The following is a 25,000-nucleotide window of genomic DNA, read 5'->3' on the forward strand; positions in this document are numbered from 1 at the left end:
TGTGTGTGTGTGTTCCGGGGTTGTGTGTGTGTGTTCCCGGGGTTGTGTGTGTGTGTTCCGGGTTTGTGTGTGTTTGTGTTCCGGGGTTGTGTGTGTGTGTTCCGGGGTTGTGTGTGTGTGTTCCGGGGTTGTGTGTGTGTGTTCCGGGGTTGTGTGTGTGTGTTCCCGGGGTTGTGTGTGTGTGTTCTGGGCTGGTGTGTGTGTGTTCTGGGCTGGCGTGTGTGTGTTCCGGCTGGTGTGTGTGTGTTCCGGGGTTGTGTGTGTGTTCCGGGTTTGTGTGTGTTTGTGTTCCGGGGTTGTGTGTGTGTGTTCCGGGGTTGTGTGTGTGTGTGTGTGTGTGTGTTCCAGGGTGTGTGTGAGATTTAGTGCGAGGACTGGAGAGCAGACGAGGGGGGTTGTGTTTAGTGTGTGTGTATAAATCTCAGACACTCAGCAGAATGAGAAGTTTGTCGCTGATGCATCCCAGTAATGAAAACACACCTCTCTCACTTCCTGTTTCTAACACACTAAATCAAACAGTATAAAAACACTTTCTCTCTTTTATTTATTTTCTGTCTTTCTCTCGTTCACTGAGGGCATTCTAACACACTAAATCATGTAGGTCTACTGAGTGGCACAGCGGTCTAAGACACTGCATCTCAGTGCTAGAGGCGTCATTACAGACCCTGGTTCGATTCCAGGCTGTATCACAACCGGCTGTGATTGGGTGTCCCAAAGGGCAGCGCACAAATGGCCCAGCATCGGCGGGGTTAGGCCGTAATTGTAAATAAATAAAAAATGTTTTTAACTGACTTGTCTAGTTAAATAAAGGTTAAAAAAATGACATGTTAATAAACATTATAAAACACTTTCTATCTTTCATTTATTTCCTGTCTTTCTCTTCTTCTATTATTTATGAACTTTCCCTCTTTTATTCCTGTCTTTTTGATCTCTACCTCCCGTTCTCTGTCTGTGTCTCTATTCTCCCTCCTCTATCATGTAAGTATGAGTGCTTTGTGCTTGTAGGTATATTTTGTGTAGTGGCTGTTTGGCATGCTGCCACGGCAACGGGGGTCATGATGTCATTAGCTGGAACAAGAGGACAAATCAGGAGAACAAGAACTTTAACCGATCCTCTGGAACCCAGTCATAAACAACTGGAGAGGAGAGGAGAGTAGAGGAGAGGGAGAGGGGAAGTGAGAAGAAGGGGGAAAGGGAGAGGGAGGAGAGGAGGAAGACGATAGGAGAAGGGGGAGGGAGAAAAAAAGAGAAGAGAAGAGAGGAGGAGAAGGGGGAGAGGTAGAGGGAGAGGGGGAGAGGAGTGATGGAGAGATGGAGAAGAGAGAGATGGAAGAGAGAGAAAGATATGGTGAAAGAGAGAGAGATATGGTGATAGAAACAGACAGAGAGAGAGAGAGACACACGGAGAGATCGAAAGAGACAGAGAGAGATAGTGTATATATAATATATGTGATAGTATGTGATAGTGTATATGTAATAGATGTGATTATGTGTTTTAGTGTATATATAATATATGTGATAGTGTATATATAATATAAGTGATTATGTGTGATAGTGTATATATAATATATGTGATAGTATGTGATAGTGTATATATAATATATGTGATAGTATGTGATAGTGTATATATAATATACGTGATAGTGTATGTATAATATATGTGATAGTGTATATATAATATATGTGATAGTGTATATATAATATATGTGATAGTGTGTGATAGTGTATATATAATATACGTGATAGTGTATGTATAATATATGTGATAGTGTATATATAATATACGTGATAGTGTATATATAATATATGTGATAGTGTGTGATAGTGTATATATAATATACGTGATAGTGTATGTATAATATATGTGATAGTGTATATATAATATATGTGATAGTGTATATATAATATATGTGATAGTGTATATATAATATATGTGATAGTGTGTGATAGTGTATATATAATATATGTGATAGTATGTGATAGTGTATATATAATATATGTGATAGTGTATATATAATATATGTGATAGTGTGTGATAGTGTATATATAATATATGTGATAGTATGTGATAGTGTATATATAATATATGTGATAGTGTATATATAATATATGTGATAGTGTGTGATAGTGTATATATAATATATGTGATAGTATGTGATAGTGTATATATAATATATGTGATAGTATGTGATAGTGTATATATAATATACGTGATAGTGTATGTATAATATATGTGATAGTGTATATATAATATATGTGATAGTGTATATATAATATAAGTGATTATGTGTGATAGTGTATATATAATATATGTGATAGTATGTGATAGTGTATATGTAATATATGTGATAGTATGTGATAGTGTATATATAATATATGTGATAGTATGTGATAGTGTACATATAATATATGTGATAGTGTATATATAATATATGTGATAGTGTATGTATAATATATGTGATAGTATGTGATAGTGTATATGTAATATATGTGATAGTATGTGATAGTGTATATATAATATATGTGATAGTATGTGATAGTGTATATGTAATATATGTGATAGTATGTGATAGTGTATATATAATATATGTGATAGTATGTGATAGTGTATATATATGTTATAGTGTATATATAATATATGTGATAGTGTATGTATAATATATTTGATAGTGTATATATAATGTATGTGATAGTGTGTATATAATATATGTGATTATGTGTGATAGTGTATATATAATATATGTGATTATGTGTGATAGTGTATATATAATGTATGTGATAGTATATATATAATGTGTGGGATAGTGTATATATAATATATGTGATAGTGTATATATAATATATGTGATTATGTGTGATAGTGTATATATAATGTATGTGATAGTGTGTATATAATATATGTGATTATGTGTGATAGTGTATATATAATGTATGTGATAGTATATATATAATGTGTGGGATAGTGTATATATAACATATGTGATAGTGTGTGATAGTGTATATATAATATATGTGATAGTGTGTGATAGTGTATATATAATATATGTGATAGTGTATATATAATATATGTGATAGTATGTGATAGTGTATATATAATATATGTGATAGTGTATATATAATATATGTGATAGTATGTGATAGTGTATATATAATATAAGTGATAGCATATATATAATATATGTGATAGTGTATATATAATATATGTGATAGCATATATATAATATATGTGATAGCATATATATAATATATGTGATAGCATTTATATAATATATGTGATAGCATTTATATAATATATGTGATAGCATTTATATAATATATGTGATAGTTGGTGATAGTGTATATATAATATGTGATAGTGTATATATAATATATGTGATAGTTGGTGATAGTGTGTAGTATATAATATATGTGATAGTGTATATATTATATATGTGATAGCATATAAACATACCCTTGTAAAACTGACCATCCTACCAATCCTCGACTTTGGCGATGTAATTTACAAAATAGCCTCCAATACCCTACTCAACAAACTGGATGCAGTCTATCACAGTGCAATCCGTTTTGTCACCAAAGCCCCATACACTACCCACCATTGCGACCTGTACGCTCTCGTTGGCTGGCCCTCGCTTCATACTCGTCGCCAAACCCACTGGCTCCATGTCATCTACAAGACCCTGCTAGGTAAAGTCCCCCCTTATCTCAGCTCGCTGGTCACCATAGCATCTCCCACCTGTAGCACACGCTCCAGCAGGTATATCTCTCTAGTCACCCCCAAAACCAATTCTTTCTTTGGCCGCCTCTCTTTCCAGTTCTCTGCTGCCAATGACTGGAACGAACTACAAAAATCTCTGAAACTGGAAACACTTATCTCCCTCACTAGCTTTAAGCACCAACTGTCAGAGCAGCTCACAGATTACTGCACCTGTACATAGCCCACATATAATTTAGCCCTATCAACTACCTCTTTCCCAACTGTATTTTATTTATTTATTTATTTTGCTCCTTTGCACCCCATTATTTTTATTTCTACTTTGCACATTCTTCCATTGCAAAACTACCATTCCAGTGTTTTACTTGCTATATTGTATTTACCTTGCCACCAAGGCCTTTTTTTGCCTTTACCTCCCTTCTCACCTCATTTGCTCACATTGTATATAGACTTGTTTATACTTTATTATTGACTGTATGTTTGTTTTACTCCATGTGTAACTCTGTGTTGTTGTATCTGTCGAACTGCTTTGCTTTATCTTGGCCAGGTCGCAATTGTAAATGAGAACTTGTTCTCAACTTGCCTACCTGGTTAAATAAATGTAAAATAAAAAATAAAAATAAAAAAATATATATAATATATGTGATAGTGTGACTGTGTATATATAATATATGTTATAGTGTATATATAATATATGTTATAGTGTATATATAATATATGTTATATTGTATATATATGTTATAGTGTTTATATAATATGTGTGATAGTGTATATATAATATATGTTATATTGTATATATATGTTATAGTGTATATATAATATATGTTATAGTGTATATATAATATATGTTATATTGTATATATATGTTATAGTGTTTATATAATATGTGTGATAGTGTATATATAATATATGTTATATTGTATATATATGTTATAGTGTTTATATAATATGTGTGATAGTGTATATATAATATATGTTATATTGTATATATATGTTATAGTGTTTATATAATATGTGTGATAGTGTATATATAATATATGTTATATTGTATATATATGTTATAGTGTATATATAATATATGTGATAGTGTATATATAATATATGTTATATTGTATATATGTTATAGTGTTTATATAATATGTGTGATAGTGTATATATAATATATGTTATATTGTATATATATGTTATAGTGTATATATAATATATGTGATAGTGTATATATAATATATGTTATATTGTATATATATGTTATAGTGTTTATATAATATGTGTGATAGTGTATATATAATATATGTTATATTGTATATATGTTATAGTGTATATATAATATGTGTGATAGTGTATATATAATATTTGTGATTGTGTATATATAATATATAATAGTGTATATAATATATGTGATAATGTGTGATAGTGCATACAATATACGTGACAGTGTATATATAATATACCCCCACAGCGAGGGTCAGTCAGTGAATTATCAGTAGTGAGAACGTTCAGCGCTGAGCCAGACCTCTAACCCTCAATATGGCAGCTAGTCATAACCACACAGCGTGTGTGTGTGTGTGTGTGTGTGTGTGTGTGTGTGTGTGTGTGTGTGTGTGTGTGTGTGTTTCCTCTCGTTCTCTCCTCTTCCCCTCTGAGCATTGCGTGTTTAATCTTTTCAGGTGTTGCTGTGATTTTATTAGGGATTGTATGGTTTGGTTTTAATGGTGATTTTATGGTTTCCGTGGTGATTTTATGGTATTAATTGTGATTTTATGGTTTTAATGGGGATTTTATGGTTTTAATGGGGATTTTATGGTTTTAATGGGGATTTTATGGTTTTAATGGGGATTTTTCTCTATGTCAGTTTAATAGTGTCACTAAAGTCACCTTCTCTCCTCCTCCTCCTACTCCTCCTTTTCCTCCTCTCTCCCCTCTTCTCTGTCTCTCCTCCTCATCTCTCTCTCTCCTCTTCTCTGTCTCTCCTCCTCATCTCTCTCTCTCTCTCTTCCTCTCTGTCTTCAGGAAGATGATCGAGGTGAAGATTATTGATGATGAGCTTTATGAGAAGAACAAGACCTTCACAATGGAGCTGGGGGAACCGCTACTTCTGGATGCTGGCCAAAAACACGGTGTGTGTGACTGTGTGAGTGCGTGTGTGTGTGACTGTGTCTGTCTGTCTGTCTGTCTGTGTGTATGTGTGTGTGTGTGTGTGTGTGTGTGTGTGTGTGTGTGTGTGTGTGTGACTGTGTGTGTGTGTGTGTGTGTGTGACTGTGTGTGTGTGTGTGTGTGTGACTGCGTCTGTCTGTGTGTGTGTGTGTGTGACTGTGTGAGTGTGTGTGTGACTGTGTGAGTGCGTGTGTGTGTGTGTGACTGCGTCTGTCTGTCTGTCTGTCTGTCTGTCTGTCTGTGTGTGTGTGTGACTGCGTCTGTCTGTGTGTGTGTGTGTGAGTGTGTGACTGTGTGAGTGCGTGTGTGACTGTGTGAGTGCGTCTGTCTGTCTGTCTGTCTGTCTGTCTGTCTGTCTGTCTGTCTGTCTGTCTGTGTGTGTGTGTGTGTGACTGCGTCTGTCTGTCTGTCTGTGTGTGTGTGTTTGTGTGTGTGTGTGTCGAGAAGCTGCTTAAGAACCAGCCCCTCGTGGCACACTTGGACAGCCTCGGGTGTACAGTAGGTGCAAGCTGGTGGCACTGATATTTGGCAGTCTCAGCCATGTACACAGATTGCGGGCCTGAAAAAAAAAAAAACTAGGGCAAAGAAATTGGCTAGCTGCTGCTCTGTTTCAGCTGTCGTGGGCAGCCTAGCTGTTTGGAGAAGGAGGTGCTTTCTGTACCCTGGAGGGCCGTGCAAACAGGGGCCTTTGGAATGTTTGGATCCTTTTTTTTGTAAATTTGATTGGTGGATTCAAATAAACGATTTAAAATGTGTGTGTGTGTGTGTGTCTGTTGACGTGTTTAACTATTCTTGTGGGGAGAAGTCCCCACAAAAATAGTAAACAAACAAACATTTGACCAACTGGTGACCTTTTGTTGGTCCCCACAAGGTCAAATGCTATTTCTAGGCGGTTTAGGGTTAAGGTTAGGGTTAGAATTTGTTTTAGGGTTAGGAGGCAGGGTTAGTTTTAGGGTTAGCACTAGGCTATAACTAGTTAAGCAAATGTGTCGAAGATACAAGGAATAAGATCATATGCATAACGTTAGCTAGCGAGCTAGCCAGCTAACAATAGCTAGCTGACAGTACACTTTAACTTGAAGTGAAAAATGTAGCTAGCTAGACTATCTTACCCGTATACATCATGGATGGACATGTCTCCCTCACGGATGCCACGGTTGCCCTTCGTTTGAAGATGGAATCCGGAGACAGGTGTTTTCTCCATCTCCTCAGCTGTCACACTCGTATTCCACTGATTTCAAAACTCGGTCCTCCAGAAAGTGGAGAGCATACACTTAGCTAGCAGTACACTTTAACTTGACTTTAGGTTTATGCAGTTTTACTACGCAATAAAAAAATAAAAAATAAAAGCTGCGTTAGACAGAATTACCTAGACATAGTGACCAGCTCAAATAGACAGAAGCATGCTTGCTATATGGCAGACCAATCCAAACTCATATCTCGGCATGTCCAGCCCATTCATTATCTTAGCCAATCATGGCTAACGGAAAGGTTGCTGACTTTTTCTGAGCTAAACCAACTGGGCTCGTAATTTACCCATTTAATGTGTATTTACAGATGTAACATGTTTGTTATTTTAAGGCAAATTAAAGTTCACATTTTCCAGAAGGCATTTCTGCCAAAAAAAAACGCATTTTGATAAGAAAAAGTTTACATTCAAATGGCTCTCCTGTAAAGTAGTGACCCCGCGACACACGCCTAGATTCCTGAAACGAATCACATATGACTGAAATTATACGTTGTGTTGAGATGTGACCGGAATGATTCTCTCTCATTTTTCTAATATGTCGTGAATAAGACTCCATGTGTTTCATGTTCAACGTGAAAAGCCACCAGGCCTCGGGCAGAGTTTCATTAATATAATATGTAGCGTTAGCGAGATTTTGTTTGACATACTGCTTAGCTTGTGTCTGGAGGCTAATGATAACCACCAACAGTGTCAAGCGTTGTGTTAGCATAGCTTGTGTCTAGGCGCTATTGATAACAGGTTGGTGTGATTTAATTATGCAGCGATAGTGATGCTAGCTAGTGAACACACACACACACACACACACACACACACACACACACACACACACACACACACACACACACACACACACACACACTCTTCCGTACAGCAGAGGATGTTTTCTGAAAGCCACGTTAGCTACAAAGCTTTCTGGGAACTCATCCCGTCAGCCCATCTTGGCCCTCCTTCACATCTTCTGACCTGTCCGTCATTCCCCCGTTTCCTAGGCGACTCCAATGAGAACAAGCCGACGGATGACGAGGTGGCCAAGATGGGTTGTCCCAGTCTGGGAGAAAACACACGGATAGAGGTGGTCATCGAAGAGTCTTACGAGTTCAAGGTATCTGTGTGTCTGTGTTCATTTGAGTCCTCTTTTAGTGTGTTTGGGGTATGTTTTGGGTCTGTGTTTTGGGTCTATGTTTTGGGTCTATGTTTTGGGTCTATGTTTTGGGTCTATGTTTTGGGTCTGTGTTTTGGGTCTATGTTTTGGGTCTATGTTTTGGGTCTATGTTTTGGGTCTATGTTTTGGGTCTATGTTTTGGGTCTATGTTTTGGGTCTATGTTTTGGGTCTATGTTTTGGGTCTATGTTTTGGGTCTGTGTTTTGGGTCTGTGTTTTGGGTCTATGTTTTGGGTCTATGTTTTGGGTCTATGTTTTGGGTCTATGTTTTGGGTCTGTGTTTTGGGCATTTGTTTTGGGTCTATGTTTTGGGTCTATGCCAGCGAACATTAAAAAAAGTTTAAGAAAAAAGTTTTAAAAATTACACAAATATCCATCTCTAAATGTGCCACGGCCAATTCTTACAGGAAATCATCACTGCCACCTTGTCAGTTTAGCATAAGGCTAAATGTGCCACGGCCAATTAAAATCATTGATGTAGTTACACGTGATGAATGCAGGATTTCTTACAGGAAATCATCACTGCCACCTTGTCAGGTTAGCATAAGGCTAAATGTGCCACGGCCAATTAAAATCATTGACGTAGTTACACGTGATGAATGCAGGATTTCTTACAGGAAATCATCACTGCCACCTTGTCAGGTTAGCATAAGGCTAAATGTGCCACGGCCAATTAAAATCATTGACGTAGTTACACGTGATGAATGCAGGATTTCTTACAGGAAATCATCACTGCCACCTTGACAGGTTAGCATAAGGCTAAATGTGCCAGGTTATGTAATGGGAACAGCTAACGTAAGGCTAAATGTGCCAGGTCATGTAATGGGAACAGCTAACGTAAGGCTAAATGTGCCAGGTCATGTAATGGGAACAGCTAACATAAGGCTAAATATGCCAGGTTATGTAATGGGAACAGCTAACGTAAGGCTAAATGTGCCAGGTTATGTAATGGGAACAGCTAGCGTAAGGCTAAATGTGGCAGGTTATGTAATGGGAACAGCTAGCGTAAGGCTAAATGTGCCAGGTTATGTAATGGGAACAGCTAACGTAAGGCTAAATGTGCCTGGTTATGTAATGGGAACAGCTAACGTAAGGCTAAATGTGCCAGGTTATGTAATGGGAACAGCTAACGTAAGGCTAAATGTGCCAGGTTATGTAATGGGAACAGCTAACGTAAGGCTAAATGTGCCAGGTTATGTAATGGGAACAGCTAACGTAAGGCTAAATGGGCCAGGTTATGTAATGGGAACAGCTAGCGTAAGGCTAAATGTGGCAGGTTATGTAATGGGAACAGCTAACGTAAGGCTAAATATGCCAGGTTATGTAATGGGAACAGCTAACGTAAGGCTAAATGTGCCAGGTTATGTAATGGGAACAGCTAACGTAAGGCTAAATGTGCCAGGTTATGTAATGGGAACAGCTAACGTAAGGCTAAATGTGCCAGGTTATGTAATGGGAACAGCTAACGTAAGGCTAAATGTGCCAGGTTATGTAATGGGAACAGCTAACGTAAGGCTAAATGTGCCAGGTTATGTAATGGGAACAGCTAACGTAAGGCTAAATGTGGCAGGTTATGTAATGGGAACAGCTAACGTAAGGCAAAATGTGCCAGGTTATGTAATGGGAACAGCTAACGTAAGGCTAAATATGCCAGGTTATGTAATGGGAACAGCTAGCGTAAGGCTAAATATGCCAGGTTATGTAATGGGAACAGCTAGCGTAAGGCTAAATGTGGCAGGTTATGTAATGGGAACAGCTAACGTAAGGCTAAATGTGCCAGGTTATGTAATGGGAACAGCTAACGTAAGGCTAAATGTGCCAGGTTATGTAATGGGAACAGCTAACGTAAGGCTAAATGTGCCAGGTTATGTAATGGGAACAGCTAGCGTAAGGCTAAATGTGCCAGGTTATGTAATGGGAACAGCTAACGTAAGGCTAAATGTGCCAGGTTATGTAATGGGAACAGCTAGCGTAAGGCTAAATGTGCCAGGTCATGTAATGGGAACAGCTAACGTAAGGCTAAATGTGCCAGGTTATGTAATGGGAACAGCTAGCGTAAGGCTAAATGTGGCAGGTTATGTAATGGGAACAGCTAACGTAAGGCTAAATGTGCCAGGTTATGTAATGGGAACAGCTAGCGTAAGGCTAAATGTGCCAGGTCATGTAATGGGAACAGCTAGCGTAAGGCTAAATGTGCCAGGTTATGTAATGGGAACAGCTAGCGTTTTCTCACTTGTAAACCTTTTCTAATGTTGACAAGACCCTTTGTGTTTTATCTTCTGTTCTTCAGACAGCTTTTAGAATGTTTTGTGTATTCATTTTGTGTATCATTTGTGTGTGTGTGTGTGTGTGTGTGTGTGTGTGTGTGTAGTGTGGGGTGAATACACTTATGAGAAGAGCTAAGAAGGTATAGTCTCTCTTTCAGTCTCTGTATTAATAATATGCTTGTGTGTTTCTGTACGCGAGTGCATGGGGGGGTGTGTGTGTGTGTGTGTGTGTGTGTGTGTGTGTAAAACCTCTTTAATAAGCACATTTAAAAACGACTACTAACTCATTCCCTCACTGTATTGCCTATAAAAGCTGAATCATAACTTGAGATCAACTCAGGCCTAGTATTCGATCAGATCAAGCGTTTAACCCGGCGATAGCAGACACCCGCGTAGCAGATGATTTGTGGGTGTCGGAGATGGAGCGGTCAAATCGGTGAGCAGCTTCAGATCGTTGTCACATAGCCCCGCCCCACTCATAATAACAGCTCAGAACTACAAAGCGTGGGCTATATTAACACATTAAAAATCCTTAAACTAAAAATAATGAGGATTTCTATCAGCCTAATGGAGGTGTAGATCACATCTGACATTTCAGTGTTAGAGCTTGTGAACAAGGCTGTGCATGGGATTTCTCTTAATGCAGCCAATGGCTGTCTTGTTAACAAGGCATCATGGGATTTCTCTTAATGTCTCCTCTGGATCTGGTGACACCAGTATATAGCATGGGATTGTTGTTTTGGATTGTTTGTACATACATTTTATTTATTGGGTTTGAGAAAAAAAATAACACATTACTCTATAAATTAATAATAATTATTATTGTTATTATTATTGTTGTTATTATTGTTGTCCACTTTAGGTGTAATTCCAGGAGCTGCTTGTGAATTTGACAGCTCTGACTCAGTTCCACCCCCGACACCGTCAATACCACCGCTATGCAGATGTTGACTAAAGCGGATCGGATTGAATCAAACCCTCCGTTTTCTTTCTTTGATCTTGCTGTAAATCCTTACCGTGGAGATCCACGAGCGTGAGGGCTCTATTCAATCTGGATGGCAAGACGCATTACAGATTGCAAGCGTTTCGTTTGATCTTGCTGTAAATCCTTACCATAGGAGATCCACGAGCGCGAGGGCTCTATTCAATCTGGATGGCAAGACGCATTACAGATTGCAAGCGTTTCGCTACGCCCCGCGATAACCTCTGCTAAACACATGTATGTGACCAATAACCTTCGATTTGATTGTCTGATAGAAATGGTAATTTCTGATGGAGCCGAGGCATGGCGTTTACCGCGAATACAGTCTCCACTAATGTGGGGAACATTACCATTTCTGATGGAGCCGAGGCATGGCGTTTACCGCGAATACAGTCTCCACTAATGTGGGGAACATGACCATTTCTGATGGAGCCGAGACATGGCGTTTACCGCGAATACAGTCTCCACTAATGTGGGGAACATTACCATTTCTGATGGAGCCGAGGCATGGCGTTTACCGCGAATACAGTCTCCACTAATGTGGGGAACATTACCATTTCTGATGGAGCCGACACATGGCGTTTACCGCGAATACAGTCTCCACTAATGTGGGGAACATTACCATTTCTGATGGAGCCGAGGCATGGCGTTTACCGCGAATACAGTCTCCACTAATGTGGGGAACATTACCATTTCTGATGGAGCCGAGGCATGGCGTTTACCGCGAATACAGTCTCCACTAATGTGGGGAACATTACCATTTCTGATGGAGCCGACACATGGCGTTTACCGCGAATACAGTCTCCACTAATGTGGGGAACATTACCATTTCTGATGGAGCCGAGGCATGGCGTTTACCGCGAATACAGTCTCCACTAATGTGGGGAACATTACCATTTCTGATGGAGCCGAGGCATGGCGTTTACCGCGAATACAGTCTCCACTAATGTGGGGAACATTACCATTTCTGATGGAGCCGAGACATGGCGTTTACCGCGAATACAGTCTCCACTAATGTGGGGAACATTACCATTTCTGATGGAGCCGAGACATGGCGTTTACCGCGAATACAGTCTCCACTAATGTGGGGAACATGACCATTTCTGATGGAGCCGAGACATGGCGTTTACCGCGAATACAGTCTCCACTAATGTGGGGAACATTACCATTTCTGATGGAGCCGAGGCATGGCGTTTACCGCGAATACAGTCTCCACTAATGTGGGGAACATTACCATTTCTGATGGAGCCGAGACATGGCGTTTACCGCGAATACAGTCTCCACTAATGTGGGGAACATTACCATTTCTGATGGAGCCGAGGCATGGCGTTTACCGCGAATACAGTCTCCACTAATGTGGGGAACATTACCATTTCTGATGGAGCCGAGACATGGCGTTTACCGCGAATACAGTCTCCACTAATGTGGGGAACATTACCATTTCTGATGGAGCCGAGGCATGGCGTTTACCGCGAATACAGTCTCCACTAATGTGGGGAACATTACCATTTCTGATGGAGCCGAGGCATGGCGTTTACCGCGAATACAGTCTCCACTAATGTGGGGAACATTACCATTTCTGATGGAGCCGAGGCATGGCGTTTACCGCGAATACAGTCTCCACTAATGTGGGGAACATTACCATTGAATTGCAGATTGCATAGGGCCCTGAATCATGCATTGATGCCAATGACAGACTTGCTCCAAGATTTCTCTAATCTCAAGTTAAGATTCAGCCGTGTGTGTGTGTGTGATTGTATTAACTGACTGTGTGTGTGTGTGTGGGGGGTCTCTATTGTGTGTGTGTAGAACACAGTAGATAAGCTGATCAAGAAGACTAATCTTGCGTTGGTGGTGGGAAGCTGCAGCTGGAGAGAGCAGTTTGTCTCTGCCGTCACTGTCAGCGCAGGTACCGACCTTGCTTCCTCTCTGCGTGATGTCACATCCTGTTCACGTCATTTCACTTTCAGTCTACAGAATTCATATCGTACCGACTGAACAGAATTAGAACCCAAACTCTCTGTTCTCCCTGCCCCCTCCATCACCTTCTCCCCTCCCCTCCCCTCTCCCCCTGCATCTATCCCTTTCCTCTCTCTTTCTCTCTCTCTCTCTCTCTCTCTCTCTCTCTCTCTGTCTCTCTCTCTTTCTGTCTCTCTCCAGGTGATGATGATGATGAGGAGAGTGGTGAAGAGCGTCTCCCGTCCTGTTTTGACTACATCATGCACTTCCTCACCGTCTTCTGGAAAGTTCTGTTTGCCTTTGTCCCTCCGACAGAGTACTGGAATGGCTGGGCCTGCTTCATCGTCTCCATCAGTCTCATCGGTAGGTAACCCTGACCCCTGACCCTACAGAGTACTGGAATGGCTGGGCCTGCTTCATCGTCTCCATCAGTCTCATCGGTAGGTAACCCTGACCCCTGACCCTACAGAGTACTGGAATGGCTGGGCCTGCTTCATCGTCTCCATCAGTCTCATCGGTAGGTAACCCTGACCCCTGACCCTACAGAGTACTGGAATGGCTGGGCCTGCTTCATCGTCTCCATCAGTCTCATCGGTAGGTAACCCTGACCCCTGACCCCTGACCCTACAGAGTACTGGAATGGCTGGGCCTGCTTCATCGTCTCCATCAGTCTCATCGGTAGGTAACCCTGACCCCTGACCCCTGACCCTACAGAGTACTGGAATGGCTGGGCCTGCTTCATCGTCTCCATCAGTCTCATCGGTAGGTAACCCTGACCCCTGACCCCTGACCCTACAGAGTACTGGAATGGCTGGGCCTGCTTCATCGTCTCCATCAGTCTCATCGGTAGGTAACCCTCACCCCTGACCCCTGACCCTACAGAGTACTGGAATGGCTGGGCCTGCTTCATCGTCTCCATCAGTCTCATCGGTAGGTAACCCTGACCCCTGACCCTACAGAGTACTGGAATGGCTGGGCTGTCCATCTCCCTTAATATTAGGTAACACGAAATTCATGTGTAACCAAGGATTGGTCAAGTCAGCTTGAAATACCACTATCCACGGCAGCAACGAAGATGGGAAGCGTGTGGGGAGGGGGGAGGGGGCAAGAAGGTCACGTGTGCCGAAACAAACGATTAAAGGTTGTTTACCAGTGTGGGCTGGTGAGGAAGGAATCTTACTGTCTGTCGTAATGTGTTTTTGATTCGGTGTCCCTGCTAGGAGTTCTGACGGCTGTAACAGGAGACCTGGCCTCTGCCTTCGGCTGCACTGTGGGTCTGAAGGACTCTGTCACTGCCGTGGTGTTTGTAGCACTAGGGACCTCTGTACCAGGTAGATTACACACACACACACACACACACACACACACATTCACATTCTCACACACACACACAGCCCCCCCCCCCCCCCATACACACACACACAGCCCCCACCCCCACCCCCCCCCCCCCACACACACACACAGCCCCCACCCCTACACACACACACACACATACAGCTCCCCCCCACACACACAGCCCCCCATACACACACACAGCCCCCCCCCCCCACACACACACAGCTCCCTCCACACACACAGCCCCCCCCCCCCCCCCCACACACACTCCTAGACACACACACACTCTTCCTTTCTCTCCTCTTTTCTCTCCTTCTATGTTCCCTCTGTTTGTCCTAATTGTGTAATCATGATGATGTAATGACATGTTACACTGTAACCTTCGTGCCTCGGTACCCAGGTGTGTGTTGTGGGCTGTAGGTGTGACAGAGTACGCGTGCAGAATTATGACCGCCTTAGGGGAGTTGGTCTGTGTGTCTCCTCTCACCTGCCTTATGGTCTCTGGTCTTCTCTCTCCCTCTTTTTCATCCATTTTCCTCTGCCCACTTTTCTTCACCATCTATCTCTCTTTCCTCCTCCCCCTTTCTCCCATTCTTCCCATCTTCTTCCCCCCTCCCTCTCCCTTCTCTTTCTGCTATTTCTTCTCTTCTCCCTCTCCCCCCTCCTCTCTCCACTACTACCCCCCTCCCTCTCCCCCTCCTCTCTCCACTACTACCCCCCTCCCTCTCCCCCCTCCTCTCTCCACTACTACCCCCCTCCCTCTCCCCCCTCCTCTCTCCACTACTACCCCCCTCCCTCTCCCCCCTCCTCTCTCCACTACTACCCCCCTCCCTCTCCCCCCTCCTCTCTCCACTACTAACCCCCTCCCTCTCCCCCCTCCTCTCTCCACTACTACCCCTCTCCCTCTCCCCCCTCCTCTCTCCACTACTACCCCTCTCCCTCTCCCCCCTCCTCTCTCCACTACTACCCCTCTCCCTCTCCCCCCTCCTCTCTCCACTACTACCCCCCTCCCTCTCCCCCCTCCTCTCTCCACTACTACCCCCCTCCCTCTCCCCCCTCCTCTCTCCACTACTACCCCCCTCCCTCTCTCCACTACTACCCCCCTCCCTCTCCCCCCTCCACTACTACCCCCCTCCCTCTCCCCCCTCCTCTCTCCACTACTACCCCCCTCCCCCTCCTCTCTCCACTACTACCTCCCTCCCCTCCTCTCTCCACTACTACCCCCTCCCTCTCCTCTCTCCACTACTACCCCCCTCCCTCTCCCCCCTCCACTACTACCCCCCTCCCTCTCCCCCCTCCTCTCTCCACTACTACCCCTCTCCCTCTCCCCCCTCCTCTCTCCACTACTACCCCTCTCCCTCTCCCCCCTCCTCTCTCCACTACTACCCCTCTCCCTCTCCCCCCTCCTCTCTCCACTACTACCCCCCTCCCTCTCCCCCCTCCTCTCTCCACTACTACCCCTCTCCCTCTCCCCCCTCCTCTCTCCACTACTACCCCTCTCCCTCTCCCCCCTCCTCTCTCCACTACTACCCCTCTCCCTCTCCCCCCTCCTCTCTCCACTACTACCCCTCTCCCTCTCCCCCTCCCCTCTCCACTACTACCCCCCTCCTCTCTCCACTACTACCCCCCTCCCTCTCCCCCCTCCTCTCTCCACTACTACCCCCCTCCCTCTCCCCCTCCTCTCTCCACTACTACCCCCCTCCCTCTCCCCCTCCTTTCTCCACTACTACCCCCTCCCTCTCCCCCTCCCCTCTCCACTACTACCCCCCTCCCTCTCCCCCTCCTCTCTCCACTACTACCCCCCTCCCTCTCCCCCCTCCTCTCTCCACTACTACCCCTCTCCCCCCTCCACTACTACCTCCCTCCCCTCCTCTCTCCACTACTACCCCCCTCCCTCTCCCCCCTCCTCTCTCCAATACTACCCCTCTCCCCCCTCCACTACTACCTCCCTCCCCTCCTCTCTCCACTACTACCCCCCTCCCTCTCCCCCCTCCTCTCTCCACTACTACCCCCCTCCCTCTCCCCCCTCCTCTCTCCACTGCTACCCCTCTCCCTCTCCCCCCTCCTCTCTCCACTACTACCCCTCTCCCTCTCCCCCTCCCCTCTCCACTACTACCCCCCTCCCTCTCCCCCCTCCTCTCTCCACTACTACCCCCCTCCCTCTCCCCCCTCCTCTCTCCACTACTACCCCCCTCCCTCTCCCCCCTCCTCTCTCCACTACTACCCCTCTCCCTCTCCCCCCTCCTCTCTCCACTACTACCCCTCTCCCTCTCCCCCTCCCCTCTCCACTACTACCCCCCTCCCTCTCCCCCCTCCTCTCTCCACTACTACCCCCCTCCCTCTCCCCCCTCCTCTCTCCACTACTACCCCCCTCCCTCTCCCCCCTCCTCTCTCCACTACTACCCCCCTCCCTCTCCCCCCTCCTCTCTCCACTACTACCCCTCTCCCTCTCCCCCTCCCCTCTCCACTACTACCCCCCTCCCTCTCCCCCCTCCCCTCTCCACTACTACCCCCCTCCCTCCTCCTCTCTCCACTACTACCCCCCTCCCCTCTCCACTACTACCCCCCTCCCCTCTCCACTACTACCCCTCTCCCTCTCCCCCTCCCCTCTCCACTACTACCCAGACACCTTTGCCAGTAAGGTGGCCGCCATCCAGGACCAGTACGCCGACGCCTCCATCGGCAACGTAACCGGTAGCAACGCCGTGAACGTCTTCCTTGGGATCGGAGTGGCGTGGACCATCGCCGCCGTCTTCTGGCGCTCCAAAGGCCAGGTGTTTCGTGTCGACCCGGGCTCGCTGGCGTTCTCCGTCACGCTCTTCACGGTGATGGCGTGCATATGCGTGATGATCCTCCTCTACCGACGGCGAGCGTCAGTGGCAGGCGGGGAGCTCGGAGGGCCGAGGACTACCAAGATCATCACATCACTGGTCTTCTTCTTCATGTGGCTGATCTATATATTGCTGTCATCACTGGAGGCATACTGTCACATACCTGGGTTCTAGAGAGAGAGAGAGATGGAGGGGTGAGGGAAGAGCGGAAGAGAGAAGGATGGAGGGGTGGGTTGGGGGAGACAGAGAGGAGGAATAGACACAGGGAGGGAACAAAAGGAAACCCACTCGGCAAAAACTGGTTGAATCAACATTGTTTCCACGTTGTTTCAACAACAACAAAAATGAAGCGTAATGACGTTTATTCAACGTGGGAAATTGATTGGATTTGCAACTTAAATCCAACGTCATGGGGACATTTTTTTGTCAGCCAAATGTAAATGAAAAGTAGATGTTGAATTGACGTCTGCGCCTGTGGGAAGGGAGGCAGGCAGAGAGGACATGTTGGAAAGAGCATTCTCCCTTTCCCTATCTAACACTAGTCAGTATTCTCCCATCTAACACTAGAGTCAGTATTCTCCCATCTAACACTAGAGTCAGTATTCTCCCATCTAACACTAGAGTCAGTATTCTCCCATCTAACACTAGAGTCAGTATTCTCCCATCTAACACTAGAGTCAGTATTCTCCCATCTAACACTAGAGTCAGTATTCTCCCATCTAACACTAGTCAGTATTCTCCCATCTAACACTAGAGTCAGTATTCTCCATATCAGTGAAAGCCTCTAAAATCCCCTGCTGTTGTCTAACAGGTAGAGGTCATATCAGTGAAAGCCTCTAATCCAACAGGTAGAGGTCATATCAGTGAAAGCCTCTAATCCAACAGGTAGAGGTCATATCAGTGAAAGGCTCTAATCCAACAGGTAGAGGTCATATCAGTGAAAGCCTCTAATCTAACAGGTAGAGGTCATATCAGTGAAAGCCTCTAATCCAACAGGTAGAGGTCATATCAGTGAAAGCCTCTAATCCAACAGGTAGAGGTCAAATCAGACACCCTGCTTTACGACCCTCCTCTCCTCCTTTCTCTCTTTCCTTCCCTCGCTCACTCCGCCCAGCCTTATTCTCCAATAGACTGTAAACGTCTTAATATTGTCTTACAGTGATAGGCTAGTAGAGGACGTTAGACCACACCCCTTTCCCCGCCACCCTCGCTCCTGTTGAGCCAATCCCAAGTCACCTTGCTCCCTAAGGAAGACCTTGCCCCTCCCACTTTTCGACGGCGTTGGTGTGTAGATGTTGTTATTGCGAAATTGTAAAGAAAATAATAAATAAGGAAAATGATGATTATTATGAAGAAGTATGTTAAAAACATTGGAACGAGAGAGAAGATGATATTAAAAGACTATAATTATTATGTGAGAACTGTACGGAATGATAATAATTGAACTTTGCAATAAAGAAAATGTTGAATATGAAATATCTTAAAATACTTATAAAAAAAAAAACATTATTGTTGGATATAAAACGAAGATTAAACTAACCTGTTAGTAGAAAATGTGACCAACTAGCCCAACGACTAGTGACATTTTGTCTTTTCAAATGTTGCGTGGAGTAGATTTTGGACCCAGACTATCAATATATTTGTCTACTAGTCCGGCTGACCCAGTGCCCAAAATCCTTCAATTCCATCCCTGGTTACAACCATTATAACCAAGCAGGAAATGACGTAATGCCCAAACAGGATATCAGGTAACCCGGAAACAGAAAGGAGGGTGGACCAAACTGACAAACTTAATTTAGACCAATGAAATTTGAGGATAATCATGACGATGATGATGATTGTTTCTAACTGTGAGTCGTATAAGAGACATTTCCGATGTTTGTCTTAAAAACGAAACAAACAAAGAAACTCTTGGTTTTATGCTGAATTAATAAATAAATAAGATTTGAATAGAGATATGTATAAGGCTGGTGTAAAGACTATGTACCATGCCCTCTTGGTTTCATTCTCAATGAGAGGAGACCATAGAGTTGGATAGAGGGTGCACTGGAAAATATATTTTAGATGAGCTCTCTAGTGTAACTCTATGGTGCACACAGATCTCTCCTTCCTCCCAAAGTGTGCACTTTCCTTCGCTGATTTGAATATAATTGACTGGTATAGGAAATATGGTGGGAAATGCCTACACCGATCCAATGATTTTAGATTTTCGGTAGTGAGCCATAGAGTTGGATAGAGGGTACAGTTCAGGAGGAAGGAGATATTATTGGGATGCACCCGTCCTCTATCTGTTGTACAGCCATTAAACTAAACCAAGGACCAACTAACCAACAAACCAACCAACTAACTAACTCTATGTTGTCATGCTAATACAACCACACTGTGATACAACACACAGCCTGTCCACTGAATATTAAACCCCAGCTCCGTCCTCTGAATATGACATCACAGCTCAGTCAGTCCCTTGAATATGACATCACAGCGTAGTCCGTCCCTGAATATGCCATCACAGCTCAGTCAGTCCCTTGAATATGCCATCACAGCGTAGTCCGTCCCTGAATATGCCATCACAGCTCAGTCAGTCCCTTGAATATGACATCACAGCGTAGTCCGTCCCTGAATATGCCATCACAGCTCAGTCAGTCCCTTGAATATGACATCACAGCGTAGTCCGTCCCTGAATATGCCATCACAGCTCAGTCAGTCCCTTGAATATGACATCACAGTGTAGTCCGTCCGTGAATATGACATCACAGTTCAGTCTGACTTCTGAAAATGCTAATAAGGAGTTACAAAGATCAGTGTTAACATGGGGAATTTAATGGGGAAATAGTTCATAAAATATCTGACGACTACCAACATTCCTTGCCAAGGTTAGAAACGCTGAGACTAAGGTTCAATCAGGTTAACCGGCGATAGCCGACACCCGCATAGCTGATGTCTTGGAGGTGTAACCGCGTTGGAGATGTCGAATCGGTGAGTAGCTGCCCTTGTTCATTGTCACAAAGCCACATCCGTCCCACTCGAGTTAGAAGTTCAGAACAAGAAAATGTAGGAATGACGCTCAGCCTAACGACGCTCAGCCTAACGACGCTCAGCCTAACGACGCTCAGCCTAACGACGCTCAGCCTAACGACGCTCAGCCTAACGACGCTCAGCCTAATCGAGGTGTAGATTACATCTCACATTCCAGTGTTCGAACTTGAAGAAAAGCTTGCATGGGATTTGTCTTAATGCGCCTCTGTGCAGCCAATGGCAATGTCCGCTTCAGGTATAATCATGGCAGCCGCTTGTGGATTTGACAGCTCTAACGCAGTTCCACCTCTGACAGAGTTAAAACAACCGCTGTGTGAATTTGATTGAATAGAACCCTTAAGGTGGAACCATGAGTGTATTGTGTTGGTGTTGTATGGTTTTGTAGCTGTGTTGTATTGTTTTGTAGCTGTGTTTTATTATGGCCTGGACCCTCATATCAAGTCAACTGACATTGTTTTAACAGTTTAGATGTTTAAAAAGATACTTAGATATTCTGTACCAGACCAGACCAGACTAGAATAGACTAGAATAGACCAACTCAGACCAGACCAGCTCAGCCCAGCTCAACTGAGCCCAGACCAGCCCAGACCAGCTCAGCCCAGACCAGCTCAGACCAGCTCAGCCCAACTCAGCCCAGCCCAACTGAGCCCAGACCAGCCCAGACCAGCTCAGCCCAGACCAGCCCAGACCAGCTCAGCCCAGACCAGCTCAGACCAGCTCAGCCCAACTCAGCCCAGCCCAACTCAGCCCAGCCCAGCCCAGCCCAGACCAGCTCAGCCCAGATCAGACCAGCTCAGCAAAGACCTGCTCAGACCAGAGCAGCCCAGACCAGACCAGCTCAGCTCAACTCAGCCCAGCCCAGACCAGCTCAGCTCAGCCCAACTCAGCCCAGCCCAGCTTAGATCAGCCCAGACCAGCTCAGCCCAGCCCAGACCAGCTCAGCCCAGACCAGCTCAGCAAAGACCTGCTCAGACCAGAGCAGCCCAGACCAGACCTGCTCAGACCAGAGCAGCTCAGACCAGACCAACTCAGCTCAGCCCAGACCTGCTCAGACCAGACCTGCTCAGACTAGAGCAGCCCAAACCAGACCTGCTCAGACCAGAGCAGCCCAGACCAGACCTACTCAGACCAGAGCAGCCCAGACCAGACCTGCTCAGACCAGAGCAGCCCAGACCAGAGACCTGCTCAGACCAGAGCAGCCCAGACCAGAGACCTGCTCAGACCAGACCAGCTCAGACCAGAGACGCTCAGACCAGAGACCTGCTCAGACCAGACCTGCTCAGACCAGAGCAGCCCAGACCAGAGCAGCCCAGACCAGACCAGACCTACTCAGACCAGACCTGCTCAGACCAGAGCAGCCCAGACCAGAGCAGCCCAGACCAGACCTGCTCAGACCAGACCTGCTCAGACCAGAGCAGCCCAGACCAGAGCAGCCCAGACCAGACCTGCTCAGACCAGACCTGCTCAGACCAGAGCAGCCCAGACCAGAGCAGCCCAGACCAGAGCAGCCCAGACCAGACCTGCTCAGACCAGACCTGCCCAGACCATAGCAGCCCAGATCAGAGCAGCCCAGACCAGACCTGCTCAGACCAGACCTGCTCAGACCACAGCAGCCCAGCCCAGACCTGCTCAGACCAGAGCAGCCCAGACCAGACCTGCTCAGACCAGAGCAGCCCAGCACATCTGCAGAGAACCAGGATTGGGGGAATCAATTCCAGTTCCATGTCAGGAATTGAAAAATGACATTTATTCTCAATGATAATAACTTTGAGAGAGAGAGAGAGAGAGAGAGAGAGAGAGAGAGAGAGAGACAGAAGAGAGACACACAGAGACAGAGACAGAGAGAGAGAGACACACACAGAGACAGAGACAGAGAGTGAGAGAGAGAGAGACAGAAGAGAGACAGAGAGAGAGACACACACAGAGACAGAGACAGAGAGAGAGAGACACACACAGAGACAGAGACAGAGAGTGAGAGAGAGAGAGACAGAAGAGAGACAGAGAGAGAGACACACACAGAGACAGAGAGAGACGCAGAACATAATGGGTTGGTGATGAAACAGAGAGACGAGTTGAGACAGATGTATCTCTACATTTCACTATAAAAATAATCTTAAGTGTTTCTGAGCACCGTGTGTGTCTGTCTGTGTGTCTGTGTGTGTGTGTGTTTGTGTCTGTGTGTGTTTGTGTCTGTGTGTGTGTCTGTGTGTGTGTGTCTGTGTGTTTGTGTCTGTGTCTGTGTCTGTGTGTGTGTCTGTATGTGTTTGTGTGTCTGTGTGTGTGTGTTTGTGTCTGTTTGTGGCTGTGTGTGTGTGTGTCTGTTTGTGTCTGTGTGTGTGTCTGTGTTTGTGTCTGAGTGTTTGTGTCTGTGTGTGTGTGTGTGTGTCTGTGTGTGTGTGTAGAAATGGAGAGAACGTGCGTAGATAATATTTTTAGTCCCTTTTGTTGCCTAGCAACGATCTCAGAGAGCTATTGTCTCCTTATCACTCTGTCTGTTGTTGGTTCGGGAGTGTGTGTGTGTGTGTTTGCGAGCCTGTCTGTCAGTAGCTGTGTGTGTGTGTGTGTGTGTGTGTGTGTGTGTGTGTGTGTGTGTGTGTGTGTGTGTGTGTGTGTGTGTGTTTGTGTGTGTGTTTGTGTGAGTGTGTGGGAGTGTGTAAGTGTGTTTTTGCATGAGTGTGTTTTTGCATGAGTGTTTGTTTGCGTGAGTGTGTGTGTGCGTGTGTGTGTGTGTGAGTGTGGGAGTGTGGAAGTGTGTTTTTGCGTGAGTGTGTGTTTGCGTGTGTGTTTTTGCCTGAGTTTGTGTTTGCGTGAGACTGTGTTTGCGTGTGTGTGTGTGTGAGTGTGTGAGTGTGTGTGTGTGTGTGTGGGGGGGGGGGGAGTAGAGTGCTCCACAGCAACGCCACGTACAAACACACCTGTAGACAATTAATCAACACAATCTCAATGTGTTCAGGTTGGCATTCTAATTCATCCTCCATAGGACAGACAGGGTGCCCATATAAAGAGATTACACACACACACACACACACACACACCTGTGGAAAGGATTATCAACCTAACTGCATCAGAGTGGGGAATTAGACTTTAGCACATCCGGACTGTGTGTTGGTCTAGACTCTCACCGGACAGTTTATTTGGTACACCCCCCCCCCCTCCCAAAGGAGAATGGATAGAACAAACTAACAGGAAGTCCACAAACAGACACACAACGGGCCAGAACAACAGTGGTGTGCAGAACGGCATCTCGGAACGCACAAGTCGTCGGTCCTTGTCCTGGATGAGCTGTTGCAGCAGACCACCACACCGGGTTCCACATCAGATAAAAACAAGCAGGAGCGGCTCCAGCCACCGACACTGGACCACTGAGGAGTGGAAAAACATGGCCCGGTCCGATGAGTCCCGGTTCCTGTTGCGTCAAGCTGATGGCAGTAAGGATCTGGACCACTGAGGAGCAGAAAAACATGGCCCGATCCAATGAATCCCGGTTCCTGTTGCGTCAAGCAGATGGCAGTAAGGATCTGGACCACTGGTGTTAAGAGCACAACGGGGGTCCGACCCGGTACTAGATGGGTGTACCTAATAAAATGTGTATATCTGTGTGTGTCTGCGTGTGTGCATGTCTGTGTGTGTGTCTGTGTGTGTATTTACGTGTGTGTCTGCGTGTGTGTGTGTCCGTTTGAATGCGTGAGTGTGTGTCTGCATGTGTGTCAGTATGTAATAGATACCTGGCGTTGGGCCCAATCACAGGAAGTAATGTCTGGGAGTCACTGACCCTCTGTCTGACGAGCAGTAGACACACACATAAACACAAATACACACACACACACACTCGCTCATGGACAGACAGACAGACAGACAGACAGACAGACAGACAGACAGACAGACAGACTTTTACACACTTACAGAACAATACACTTACTCACACACTCAATCATGGCTGTTTTTGTTAGAAAGGTGGTATCTTAAATAAATCTGTTTCGGTAACAGTATTCCAGCTTTGTTTTTTGTTTGTTTGTTTGTGTATTTTAATTGTATTTTTTGTTGTCGTTGTTTGATTATTAGTCTGTTTGTTGTTAGTTTTTTTTATCTGTGTTTGTTGCTGTGTTATCTTCTGTGTTTGCCCTCATCAGTACAGCCCATTCCCTGTGCGTCTGTCTGTATGCCCAGTTATGTGAAGTACTTCAGTAAAAAAAAAACTTGAAAGTACTACTTAAGTAGTAGACTTAGTACTTTGGGGTATCTATACTTTACTACTTATACAACTTTTACTTCACTACATTCCTAAAGAAAATAATGTACTTTTTTTAAAAACG

The 25,000-nt window shown here is 44.9% G+C and overlaps 1 protein-coding gene across 2 annotated transcripts in view; it reads left to right on the forward strand.

Moving 5' to 3' along the window:
* Positions 1–19,123, forward strand: part of LOC110532902 (sodium/calcium exchanger 3) — a 96,222-nt gene extending 77,099 nt beyond the window's left edge. The window contains exons 10-16 of one of the 2 annotated variants that reach the window (XR_005053148.1): positions 5,723–5,829; positions 8,106–8,218; positions 13,336–13,435; positions 13,687–13,848; positions 14,706–14,816; positions 17,446–18,647; positions 18,685–19,123. Coding sequence is in view for 1 of the 2 variants with exons in the window: in XM_036987176.1 (XP_036843071.1) it covers positions 5,723–5,829; positions 8,106–8,218; positions 13,336–13,435; positions 13,687–13,848; positions 14,706–14,816; positions 17,446–17,825 (973 nt within the window). In the remaining variant the exon portion in view is untranslated. Of the gene's footprint in view, positions 1–5,722; positions 5,830–8,105; positions 8,219–13,335; positions 13,436–13,686; positions 13,849–14,705; positions 14,817–17,445 lie in introns of both variants that reach the window. The other variant, XM_036987176.1, reaches the window with a different exon arrangement.
* The last annotated feature ends 5,877 nt before the right edge of the window (positions 19,124–25,000 follow it).

The sequence above is a fragment of the Oncorhynchus mykiss genome, chromosome 9 (assembly GCF_013265735.2).
Source record: "Oncorhynchus mykiss isolate Arlee chromosome 9, USDA_OmykA_1.1, whole genome shotgun sequence".
NCBI lineage: Eukaryota > Metazoa > Chordata > Actinopteri > Salmoniformes > Salmonidae > Oncorhynchus > Oncorhynchus mykiss.